Below are 14,674 nucleotides of genomic sequence, written 5' to 3' on the forward strand. Positions count from 1 at the left end.
TTTTAAAAATTGAACATGTATTTTGGATGTGTCAAATCCATTAAATCTTATCGGATATACCTTGGATCGGGTCCGGATGGCACCGGATCCCTTGCCCCCACACACCCCCATGAATAAGCTTCAAAGATTCATACCCATGTATTTATATATGGGTGTGTAGGGTAGGGACAGACAAGAGATCGTATCTTTGTCCAAGTATAGCCGTGTCTAGATATATAAAATTCGATTAGGATCGGATCTCGGATCCAATTAAACCTAATCCATACTCAGCCTATTATCATCCCTAGGAGCCTTGTCGGCACCAAAATGAATGGATCTTATTCTAGAACTCCACTCAATACGGCTGGGAAGAGAGGGGTCTCGAGCTCCCCGAGCCGTTGTTCATGCCACATTCCTCAATATGGTTGGGAACACATATATTTACCATCAATCACATTAAAAAATGACAAAGATATATACATTTTTTTTTAACTCAATGATGAGATAATAAATAAATAAGTAAATAGATAAATAAATTACAAATAGACACAAGCCGGAAAAGAAGTGACTTTGTATTGCTAAACTTCTTGTTCGGATTAATTATTACAAATGAATACAACTTCTATTTATACACAAACAGAAGAGCTAAGCAATGAATAAACATTAAATCAGCCTTAAACTTAGCACAAAAATCAAGGTGTGTGATTGCACAGCTTGATCTTAGGCACAACTAATGCTTACTTTTTGTAATGAATTATGCTTACAAACAAAACCCTTCAACCAGTAGAAACTCTAGCTCCGGCCTACAGATGCCATAATAAGTGCTCTCGCTCACATTCATGACAAGAAAAATGACAAAAATATCCTGCAGTATTTGGTGGTAAATTCAGTTGCAAATATGATGCCATAGTTGTATCGTTGGTTATGTAATTTTGTCCAACATTTGATCATGCTGAAGTTCTACCATCAGTTATGTTGTTAATTTATATCCCAGATCAATTGGACTTTATTCGAACAAATATTTCATATACAAAAATAAGACAATGAATTAGTAGAATCAAACTTCAAATACAATCAAAACAATGTAAAACCAAATCGAATTGAAATAAACATAATTTGAATAATACGGCTAAACCCAATTGAAGGCCATTGAAATGAAATTAGATTTTCCCATGTTCGTGTTCTATTTCTGTGAGATCCCATTCGGATGAAATCAAACCTAAACAGCCCTGCGAACACGAAATCAAAAATGACGACTACTCTTCATTTGATTTGTCTTCTCTGGGAGCAACCAGTGGTGGTAGATTTGATCAGCGAAATCCTCCGGCGAAGGCTTCCAACAACTCCTACAAACAGACAGTTTGGCGATGGACAATGCGACTTGGCGATGGACGGAGGCTTTGATCATCTTCTCTAGTAACACCTCTGAACAGACCCGACCAACCTCTTCCTCTCACCGGATAGCAGCAGCGGCACTCCTAAAGAATGCTTCCATGGACAAAGAACTTCGGCAACTATCTTCTTCACCGAAACAACTTCGATTAGCTTCGATATGCACCAATCTTTCATGAATTTTCACCAGATTTAGGGATGACATTTTGTGGCTCAATCCATAATGCGAATGTCCGGAGGTAACCACGCCTCAAGGTAGGGGTCTCATCTTCACTCTAAGCCTCAACACTCACCGGAATCAGCCATCGAAAAGGATTCGATTCTCACCGGAACACACCATAATCACTCACCAAAAACCATCAAAATATCGCTTGATTCTCTCATCTTTATCTAACAAGATGCTCTTGCTACCCTCTCATCTCTCTCACTCTCATCTCTCTCACACAATCGGTTTCTTTCTCCCTCCCGGTTGCACTCACAAAAAGTAACTCACCCAAACCCTAAAACTCCCTCTAAATCTATTTCTAATAAAATCGCCAAAACTGACCTTTTTAACAAACTAACTAATGGGTTATGGGTTTGGACTTCGGAATATAGGATTCTGTTTTGGTAAAAGGATTTGGGCCGAATCCGGTGAACTTGGCTAATGAGTGGGCCAACTAATCAATTTACCAAGGGACTAGTTGGGTTAGGCCTCGAACGGCCAAAATTCCCAACATACTTTACCTATTTTGGCCGTAATTAAGCAAAATTCCAAATACATATTTTCAAGATATAGACTTACTTTGCACCAATGGATTTCACCATCGCCTTTTGTCCCTCGTTGCATCCACGAACAAATGTTATGCAGAAAAAATATACACACATAGAACACACAAGTCCTAACATGCACCTAGATTGATCAAACAACAACCTAGAACGTAGTACATAAAAATACTACAAAAACTAGAGAATAAGTAAGTTTAAACATATTCTACACAATGAACCTACACATTCTAAACGAGCAAATAAGCTACTACACGATCCAGCAAAATACATGCATATTCACAAATGAAAAGCAACAACATGCTCAATACAAAACTTATAATCACATAACATATGCTCCAACTTATTTGATATCAACTAGAGAACGCATAGGCACAAAAAACAGAATAGACACATAACTCTATATCTTCGAAACACAACTCTTTAGCTCAGACACACAACTCTCTATCTTAGACACACTATTCTACAACTCAGACACTACTTTACAATTTAGATACACTACTTTACAACTTAGACACACTATTCTATAACTCAAACACAGTACTTTACGACTTAGACACACTACTCTACAGTTTAAGTTCACGGCCTTATAATTTAAACATACAGACCCTACAACCTAAGCATGGAGTCCTACATTCTAAGTATAAAGTTCTACAACCTAAGCTCAAAGTCCTACAGCTTAAATATAAGGTCTTACAGCCTGAGCGCAAAGTCCTACAACCTAAGCATAAAGTCTTACAGCTTAAGCACAAAATCCTACAGCCTAAGCATTAAATCCTACAGTTTAAGCATAAAGTCCTACGGTCTAAACATAAAGTCCTACAGCTTAAGCATAAAAAATTATAGGGTAAACGAAGATATTACAGGCACAAAGACCACAAACAATCAATTAAGGAGATAGCATACTTTTATCAAACAAAAACAACTAATCCACAAAAATATGCAATCTAAGTAACAAGTATGATTACCAAATATCAATGCTAGTTTGTAACACTTAAAGATTACAACAACAAGACAATCAATATAATAGGATCACATCAGGAAGTCGATCCATATAATGCCAACTAAAAAGTCAAATTCATCACAAAGATCTCAATGAATACATACAATTCATCACATAGTAAGCAATATCATACATCAAAGTATTACTAAGTTTCTATAAGTAGTTTTAATTTAGCATCTCATGCTCCTTTTCAACTAATTTTCCCACAAAAATATACAATTTCATTTTTACACTTTGGGATTTTATTATTCACAAAGAACCTATGGAGAAAAAACTAAATCAATTCAATTGTATACAAATCAAAGAATCTAATACATGCATTTTCACCAAATAATCACATAATGCAACAAAATCATTTATATTCTTGATTATGTACAATTCTTTTTAGACATTTTCACAAATAATACCTAACATGCATTTTTCACCTCACACAATAATATCAACATACATCCAACAATTGGATATAGCAAATCTAATTCTTAAGACTAATACAAATATAACCAAGAAACTATACAAATAGAAATAACCAAGGAATCAAAAAAATAATTCCAAACAATTTCACCAATGATAATAAAGAAAAACAAGAAATTATGACAAATTCCAAAATTATTCAACTAATAACCAAGAAATGTATAGTCAATCAAACACCAAGAAATTTAACATATTATTTATCCCAAATTATTATAGAAATAATATACCAAAAATAAATAGATGAAGATTTAGCCTTTTACCACGAATTGAGTCCTATCAAACTCAAAACAATTAATTCTTTCAATTTTACAATTGGTTGATCACCCGGAGCTCTGATACCATTGTTGTGAATTTATATCCCTGATCAATAATACTTTATTCAAAAAAATAACTCGTATACAAAAATACAACAATGAATTAGTGAAAGTAAAATTCGAATAAAACCAAAACAAGATTAAACCAAAGAGAAATTGAAATAAACACAATTAGAATAATAAGGCTAAAAAAGAAATTTTGGTTTAATCCAAAATTATAAACTTATATTATAATAGTGAAATTATATTATATCAACATATATATTTTTAAAATTTTATTTAAAAATAATAAAATTGTGTTTAGCGTTATTATTCTAATTGGGACACAATTAGAATAATAATAGTGTGATTTGATTATAAAATTATATTATATCAGCATATATATATATGCTGATATAATATAATTTTATAATCAAATCATAACTTTATATGTTTAATATATATGTTGATATAATATAATTTTATAATTAAATCATAACTTTATTAAGTTTATAAATTTAAATTTAATACATATTTATATTATTATATTCATTACCCATCAAATCAATACATATCAAAATTTTTCAAACTCAAACAAAAAACCTACACACAAAAAAAAAAAAAAAAAAAAAAACACATGAATTCAAACCTATGTTAAAATTCAAATAAAAACCAAATTCAAATCTAATTTTTCTTAAACCACCCTAAAGAAACCCACGCAGTAGTTTTCAAATGTGTATTCATGTACCAACAAATTAGTTATTAATTTACATCGACTTTTAACTTCCAACAATTCAAAGAAAAAATCAACACCCATCAATGCATTAATAAATTAACAAAATTATCTAAACGTCAAATCCTCGAAGAGAAATGTGTTTGACAATTAGTCGATAGTTTTTAGCTATTAACTGATTCAATTAGCGGTTAGTTGACTAACTGATTCAATTAGCTGATTTGACTAGCTAATTCAATTAGTTAGTTGTATTAAAATTTTTGGTAAATCAATTGTTTGATATTAACTATTTATACGTAAAATGACAATTGATGACATTTATATTTTATTTTTAAAAATATTCGATTATGTTCTTTTAGGTTTTGAAATTTTAAACAAATTAGTTATTAGTTATTAGAAATTGTGAAAGCATTATTAAAAAAATTTATTTTTATTATTGTTAGATTATAAAGAGTAAAAAAATATATATATTAAAAATATTAATACTTTTTGTTGAGAATGGTGTAAAATATAAAATAATACTACCTCCGTCCGTCTCTAAGGATCTCATTTACTTTTTGCGTGTTAATATTTAAATATTAATTATTATATAAAAACCTAGTACAAATTAAGAAAAAAATTGCAAAAATACTTTTATTAGTGTCTTATAATACTAACAGAATACATTTGTATAAAAAATTATACAAATATAAGGATATTTTTAATGTTAAGTAACGACGCAAAAGGTAAATATAATCCTTAGAGGCGGACAGATGGAGTAGTAAAATTTTCATATATATATTTATTTTGTTTATTATCAATTAATTTATTATATTTATAATTTTCAATAAATCTATTCTATTTTATTTATTTTTAATATAAAATTACATTTAAAAAAATATAATATTTATATTTTTCTATTATATTTTAATTTTAACGAATGGATATATTTTACAAAGAAAATAGATTATATATAAAATTTAATTATTTTAAAATTTATAAAAACAAATTATAATTTAGCAAATAAAATATATTAAAATAATTAATAAACATTGTAATACAAAATATATTTATATGTATGTGAAATAATAATAAATTTTAAGAATAACTAAGGAATAAGAAAAAAAAAAAAACTCTTCTGAAACGCTAGGTTATATACCTTTTCAGAAATTAGTTTTTTGGATCCAATAAGCTATTTCAAAAAATTAATTTATCAAATACCTAAATCAGCTTTTTACTGATCAAACAGCTATAAAAACTAATTGTTTAATAAACTAAAAGCTCTTTAAAAAATCTTTTCAAACACCCTCCAGATCTTACACACAAGAAGGCAAAAAAAAGAAAGAAACTCCTGTCGGACCTAATTTGCAGGGTATTAGGTTCGACTGGGGTTTACACACTACACTTTCGGGTAGCGGCTGCGGATTCTCATATCATTAAAAAAAAAAAAAAAAAAACTCATAGTAACACAACTCTATATTGCAATAGATTGAAAGAAAAACTAGTCAACTAAAATATAAAAATAAACAGTTACATTGAGATTTCACTACAAAAAAATAATATATTTGTAACGGAATTCCGTCCCTAAAGTTCACGTAGCTAACGTAATTTCATTCCTAATTCCGTCTCTAATGTCATTAGTAACGGAAAAAGTAGATTTAGAGACAAAAAAATTTTGTTACAAAAATAATTTTTTCTTGTAGTGTTTGTTCAGTTAAGTGATATTGAGATAATAAGATTTTTTTTCTACTTTTTTTCTTATATGTGAAATGATTCTCTTCACAATGAAAAAAAAAAGAAGATTTGTAGAATTTAATACTATATTCAATATTTGTAATTCTTAATTTAAGCCATAAAAATAATAGAATTAATTTCCTAATTAACATTTAAAGAAAATGATATTTTTTAGCCATGAAAATAATCGCATTTTGATTTTTATTATGATCCGATGGCTAAGGTACATTTAGCATAATACTGAGTTTGTTTCTTTTGATCAAAATCTCAGTTTTTTTTTATATTTGGTCTCTGCGTTTTTCGAAAAAAAATATATTTTTTTTTCTCACAAAATATCTTATCATATATTATTTTAATACCAAATTCAAATCAAATTTTTTTCCAAACTAAGAACCTTACCCTATATAATATTCATGTCATGCATAGCTCATTCTATATAATATCTGTTATGTATATATGGTTGTATATATAGAAATTGCATAAAGAGATAATGAAACAGCTCGTCGGGTGTGTGGTAAAATAAATAAAGATTCTTTCGCTTTGTTTCAATTTAACATCTATTTTTTTATTTAAAATTTATATTAAAAAAATATTTTAGATGTCATCTTTCATTCAATTTTTCATTTTTTTTTAAAAAAGGTCCCAACAATGTGTCGTTTAATTTTTATTTTTTTAAAAAAGGAAAATACTTGTAATTCACTTGCAATTTAAAAAGTAGCATCATTCTTCTTTATGGTTTAAAAAATGTACGAGACTTCATTGTATTTTCAAAATTATTGCACAAAAAAAAAAAATTAGAGGATTACGTGTGATATTTTCGAAAATACGAGAGGATTTCATGCAATTTTTTAAGAATTTTGTGTAATACTTTTGTTGGAACACAAGAAAGCCTCATGCAGCTTGTACTCGTAAGAAATTATGGTGCAAATTTTTTTATTGACATGAAAAAAAAAAAAAAAAAAACCATATTAACGGTATTCTTTTATGAATTTTTAACAGATTTATATTATTTAAACTTTTTTTCTTTAAAAATATCAAATCAGCACAATTATTTTTTGTTTCTATATTATACTAAAAAATTATTTTATATTTAAAATATTACGTCAATATCTATTTATATCATATTAAACAAATATTTAAATTTAAATTTTACTATTTAAAAAATTCTAATAAAAAATTCAAACCCACGAATATGATTTTACACAGATTTAGTTGTCACAAAATACAAAAAAAAAATGACAGTAAGTGACAAGGACATAAATTGTGGATCGTCTCATTGGGAAAACTTGTCACTGCAATTGATGAATTAAAATTGTCTTCATATAATCCTACAAATGAGAAGAGGTATATTCCGAGTTTAAACCTAATGGGAGGAACAAATTAGCAGTCAAAATACATGCTAGCTGCCACAATATTAATTGACAATGGAAAACCCTAAAAACATTCATAAAGGTTCGTTTTGAAGTGACCATTACATATGTATGTATATATATATAAGGCGGCGTTTACGATGATGAATTTTAAATTCAGCACTGTACGCTGACAGATAGTACACGATATTATTACAGACAATACATTATATAAGTTAATATAATATAAATATAGTACATGAACTAACGATATATATTATAATATCATACAACACAAACAATAATTGATTTTGGCACATCACGTATTGTTATATATCACATGATTATGTGCTATTTGTATGTATAACGGTGCTGATTTGAAAATTCGGCACAAAATCGTTCACATTTATATGTAGGGTAAACTATTTTTTTGTCTCGTAACTTGACTCCTTTATCATTTTAGTATCGTAAATGGAGCATGTCGCAAACTAGTCCCATAAGTGAAAAATTTTCATTGTTTTAGTCCTTCGGCGCCGGAGACGCCTGTGTGGCTCGCCGGAAGCCACGTGTCCACCAGGTGTCCCACCAGATCAGCGACACTTGGCGGACACGTGAATTTTATTTTATTTTTCATTTTTTTAAAATGTTTTAAATTTTTTTTAATTGGATCAAATAAAAAATAAATTAAATTAAAAATAAATTTTTTAAAAAAATTAAAAAATAAAATCCATGTGTCCGTCACTCGGGCGTCTCCGACGCCGGAGGACTAAAACAGCGAAAAATTTTCACTTATGAAATTAGCTTGCAACATGCTCCGGTTACGAGACTAACATGATACTAAAATGAACTAAATTAATCACATATAGTTATAATCTTATTTCGTTGCCCCAAATCCAAATCATATCATTAATTCTTGCAGACGGGTCCGATGCCGATCATAGCAAACATCAACGTATTTGGTGATAAATTAAAATAATAACAAAATTGTGATATCTAGTTCAATATGTTTATTTTACATATTGTTAAAAGTATATATATATATAATTATTTTTAAATTTTAGAACTTAAAACAACAACAATAATAATAAATCTCATTTTGGTATATACATTTTCAAAGTACTTAAATTTTAGAATATTAGGAATAATTTATACATAAGAAATACAATAAAAGGATAACAAAACAAATTTTCTTTAAAAGCGGTTAAATAATCGATGATATTTTTGTAATAATATGTAAATTGTAATTGTTTTTGTATGGATCAAAATGTCAAATAGATATATTGATTCTCGAATGGGAGAATAATGATAAGTTATCTTGGTCACTTGGGTCCATTCTTTTTAGGCCCCGTTTGGATTGGCTTCTGGCAGGAGTTTTTTGCTTTTACTTCTAAAAAAGCAATTTGCACTTGTTTGCATTGGCTTCAGTCCAAAAGCAGAAGCAAAAGCGCTTTTGAAGCTGAAAAGTGTTTTTTTTTCAGAAACACATTGGGGGTAGCTTTTGAAATAAGAAGAAGTACTTTTCAGTTAAAATTAATGTTTTATCCTTAATATAATAATAATAATAATAATAATAATAAATACAATAATATAATATAATATAAAAATAAATAACTTATATATTATATTTTAGTACAAATTAAAAAATATAATTAATTTATTATTTATAATTTATGTACTATATTTGGATTAAAATTTAAAATTTAAATACCAAATGTAAATAGGAGTATATAAATTTTTTAATTATACTTAAATTACTAAGTATAATTTATAAAATTTTAAAATAAATTATAAAATACAAATTATATAATATTATACTGTAATTTTATGTTTAATTGATATATTATCCTTAAATTAAAATTTTAAAATATAAATAATTAAAATTTAAAAGTACATTTTTTATACTTTAATTTAAAATCTTTAAATATAATTTATAAAATTTAAATTAAATTATAAAAGTGTTATAGAAAAATACTAGTATTATATTAACCGCATGTTCTTTTAAGTAATTTTAAGAGTTTAAAAGCACTTTCAACTATATAACATCCAAACAGTTTTTTTACGAAAAGCTATTTTTATAATGATTTATCCAAACACATCGAACTGTTTCTGCTTTTGGCTTCTACTTCTACTTCTGCTTTTGACTTCTGCTTATTTTTTTAGTCAATCCAAACGGGCCCTTAATTTTTCTTTTCACACATTTTTTCAAAAGTATTAATATATTACACATCATTATTTTTATATTTTTTTACCCAATTCCCTATATTTCATATAAAAAATATATTTTCAAACTATTTTCATAAAATAAGCACAATTTTTTCTTTTTTAACAATTTAGTAGATTACGATTGAAATATACTAATTATATATTATAAAACATTTCAACATTTAATATTTAATTAATACTATATTTTCCTATCAATTTAAGTTTTTAGATGAGATAATAATTTAACCTGATATTAGAACAAGAGATCTTGTATTTGATTATTAAGAATATTGAATAGCATAAGCTAATACAATATGCATATTATTTCTATTAATATAATACAAATATAATGCACGCTTATAATATTAATAAGTAATATATATGTTCTTAGTTTACAGGATATCTAAAAGCTGCTCCATTTTTACTTTAGTATCGGTACTTTTTGAACAAAATAATACTTTTTCTGTCCGATTACAAAGGTTTCATTTACTTTTTTGCGTCATTGTACTTAATATTAAAAATATTCTTATATTTGTATAAATTTTTGCACAAATGTCATTATAATAGTATTATAAAACACTAATAAAAGTATTTTTAATATTCAAATATCAACATAAAAAATGTAAATATAACCTTTAAAGGTGGAAAACATAGTGTGTGTGTATATATATATTTTATTTCACAAACCATATTTGATGAAATCAACATAGTAGTAATTTTTCAAATGGGCTCAATAATCGAAAATTTAAACTCCTCGATCTAAAATTGAGGAGAAAAAAGTTGAGTAAACAATACCAACTTGTGGCACGAAACAAACATCCCCAGTTCACATCTCATCTTCAATTATACAAAGTGCATGTATGTGTATTTGAGGCAAGGGATTCTCTTTTTACTTTTCGCTGAGAGTGCACACTATGTAAATTTTTGGTCGAACTTAATATCTTGTAAATTAGTTGTGTGATAAGGCAAGTCACACTAGGCGAACTATGTGTGACAAATGGACCTGAAAGCGTTTGGAATCGGACTTTGGAGTTTCAACCATAACCCCACCATTCTTTTTTTTTTTTTTCTAAATAAAATTTGACCCACCAAGCTGAAAAAAAAAAAGAAATTAAATCTTTGGCCACGTCACCTCGGATTGATCTTCATCTTCATGGTCCTCTATACAGAGCTCCAGCAGCGTCGCCGTCCTCGGAATATTCTCCCCTCGCGGCGAGCCATTGGGAGAGTACTGTTCGGCGGCCAGGCTGAGGCTGAGGCTGAGGCAGCCGTCGCTCCAGGAGCGGCGGATGGGGTAGGCGACGGTGGCGCATCGGGATGCGTGGTGGCAACGGCGGCGAGACTGGTGGAGGGCGCAGCTGCAGTTCCGGTGGTAGGGGCGGCGCTGGACGCCGGAGTCTCCGCTTGATATGCATCCTTCCAGTAATATTCCCCGGAGAAACCCCTCCCCTGTCGTCGCCATTTTTGTCTTCTCGATTGATTCTTTCTCTCTCTGTTTGCCTCTTTGATTTTCCAGCTGTGGGACTCTGTGTATATATAGAAGCACCCCGTGTCTATGTATATATATATATATATATATACTTCTTTAGGAATCCCCGTTATTTTTAAGCGTGCGATACCTAGTAAGACAAGTTGCACTGCATTAGGCTAAGACAAAACCAAGTGAGTTCTAGATAATTTGTAGACGTATATTTTATGTTTTATATTTTATTCTTCCTCCATCGTCCAATTGTGTACTTATTTAACCGGTTACAGATTTTAAGAAATATAGGTAAAAATAAAAAAATTACTTTCTTCTGATAAAAAAAGTAGAAAAAATGGTATTTTTTTACTGAGAAAAAAAGATAATAAATTTGGATGATAATAAAAAAAAAATAAAATTGAAAATAGATTTGGATGAACGGAGGGAATATTTCCTTATGTGTTCTACTATCCTACTCTTAAATTATTTATTTTAATTGTTATTTAACATACTTTTTTATATGTATAAAATTTTGGTGGTACAAAATTTAAAATTCAGCACTGTGCTAAACAGCACATGGTATGTTGTTTGATAACACATAATAGTACTACATATATACATCACATGCATATGTTAATATAATACAAATACATTACATGAACAAAGAACTCATGTTATATTCTCAACAGCACACGGTATTATTATAGACAACGCATTGTATATGTTAGTATAATACAAATACAATACATGAACTAACAACATATATTATAGTCTCATACAGCATTCACAACAGTTGATTTTAGAACATAACATACTCTTATACAACATATTTGTTATTATAAAAAAAAACAACACATATCTTTATTATCCACAACATGTGTTGTATATAATAATAATGTGTGTTGTTTATATATATAACACGCGGTGTTTATATATATAACATGTGCTGAGTTAAAAAATCAGCATGATACTGATTTTTTCAATTCAGCGCTCTAACCATCCCCATAAAAATTACTCTTTCCGTCCCACATTGGAAATCCGCGTTACCGTAGACACGGGAATTTAGGATAAGTAAATAATTAAGAATGTATTAGTAAAAATAATTATCTTATAATATTAATAATTATAAATTAAAATTGAGATAACTAATTAGTTTAGTTAAAATTAAAAAAAAATTAAATTGAAAGTTTTAAAATGAGATTAAGATATATAATTATTTTCCAAAATAAGAAATTGACATAAGATATGAGACGGACAGAAATGACAATATGAATATGGTAGATGGGACGTAAGGAGTATTATGCTCATATATTTTATTTAATTGAATAATATTAATTTAGATAAATATAAAATCGAAAGTATTTATAATATAGCGGAATTCATATATATTAAAAGAATAAATCTAAATTTTGTATAATACTCACTTGCTTTTGTTAATTACATAATATTTTTTAAAAAAAAACTAGAATTTAAAGATTAGTGACGGTAAATTATGATATTATTTTATTATTTTTTATAAAAGTGATTTTTTATAATTTTAAAATAAAAATTAATATAAAAATTTTAAAAATTAATATATTTTGCCAAAATAAATGAATTGTTTTTTTTAAGCCGCTATAATAATTAAAGGGTAATAATAAAAAATATTCCTTCGGACTACGAAAAATATTGGAATATATTTATAAATAATCCAACTAAGGGTGTGTATAAATTTCATTTTTATTTTTTTATGTTTTTTTTATTATATACATGATTTTCTTTTCTACTAAATTACATATGTCATGTAAATTTTAAATTTTTTTTTGATAATAAATATATTACATGACAATTTAAATTGAAATATATATATATATATGTTATAATATATTATTCCAAATAATAAAATCAAATTTTCAATCATATTCTCAAACAATAAGCAAATGTCCATTAGTACTTGCCGACAAAACGCATTGTACATTTTTCAACAAGAGAACTTTGAAAACGTAATAAAGTACAATTAATTAATATAATATGCCATTTTTAAGTATTTTTACGAAAATGGAGGCATTGTTTTAATTTTAATAATAATTTTAATTTGTTTGGACATGAAAAGGTGTTTGATATAATAAATAATGCATACAAAATAAAAAAAAATAAAAAAATAAAAAATAAATACTACATATGAACAATAAGGATATATATATATGTTGAGATATTTTAGATATTCCGTTTTAGATTTAGTAAATTTATATCTAGATTTGATCTTATTCATAGATTAGATTATTTGAGTCTATCGAGTCTGTTTTGTATTGCCTATAAGATAATCTCATTATTTTCCCCCAAAATTTCTAACAATATATATGTTCTTTTTCTAAAACTAAACTTTCAATCAATAAAATTTTAAATTTATTATTAGATTATTTAATTTTAATATACTATTTGAGTGAACACAGTTAATGTTATAGTGTCAAATATATATTTAAAATATAATTAAATATTGAATTACAATTAATTCAATAGAACACTTGCTAAATTATAAGGTAACCATATTACCTACAAAATTCTTAAAATTTTATTAAGAAAAAATCTTTAAAATTTTGTTTTGAATAATGGTAAAATTTTTAAATTTGAATAGTTATTTGATATGATATAAATAAGTATTGATATAATATTTTGAATATAAAATTAATTTTTAATTACATAAAAATAAAAATAAATATTTAATTTGATGTTGTTCTTAAAAAAAATAATTTGTTAATCGTAAAGATCTTTTAAAAAATGCCAAGCAAACACAACCCAAGAGTTTTGTTCTTTTTTTTTTGTTTTATTTTAACTCCGGTTAGGGTATGGGCATAAATTTTACATTTGGATCAAATGTTGGCTGAATTTATCCGGCACATGTGCTGACGATGAGTTAAAACTTAATTATACTAATTTATATAATTAAATCATATTAATAATATAATTAAACCAAAAAAAAAAAAAAATTTAAGCATCAACATCTGATCTGTGCTGATAAATATTGATCATATACCATAATTTTCATTATGGTCTATGCACATGAAATTATATGTATATTATACCAGGGACGGAACTACATTAGGGCTTGGGGGTCAATTGACCCCCCAAGCTAAATTTTTTATAATTTTTTTAGTATTAAAAATATTAATTTTTATGTATTTACATACCATTTGCCCCCTCAAAATTATCTAAATTTATATCTAATTCAATCATTATTATTTATTTAAATTTATTAGCTAAAGATTAAATAAGTTATAATATTTTGCCCCCCGGGATTTAGATGCTAGTTTCGTCACTGATTATACCGAACCA

The 14,674-nt window shown here is 27.1% G+C and overlaps 1 protein-coding gene across 1 annotated transcript; it reads right to left on the reverse strand.

The window, feature by feature from the left end:
• Positions 1–10,616: 10,616 nt before the first annotated feature.
• LOC127239869 (uncharacterized) lies at positions 10,617–11,439 on the reverse strand. Its single transcript, XM_051258218.1, has one exon. It carries the CDS (start codon positions 11,360–11,362, stop codon positions 11,012–11,014), a length of 351 nt encoding a protein of 116 aa, XP_051114175.1. The 5' UTR covers positions 11,363–11,439; the 3' UTR covers positions 10,617–11,011.
• Positions 11,440–14,674: the final 3,235 nt, after the last annotated feature.

Source organism: Andrographis paniculata, unplaced genomic scaffold, assembly GCF_009805555.1.
Source record: "Andrographis paniculata isolate CXL003 unplaced genomic scaffold, ASM980555v1 Contig78END, whole genome shotgun sequence".
In the NCBI taxonomy this organism is placed as follows: domain Eukaryota; kingdom Viridiplantae; phylum Streptophyta; class Magnoliopsida; order Lamiales; family Acanthaceae; genus Andrographis; species Andrographis paniculata.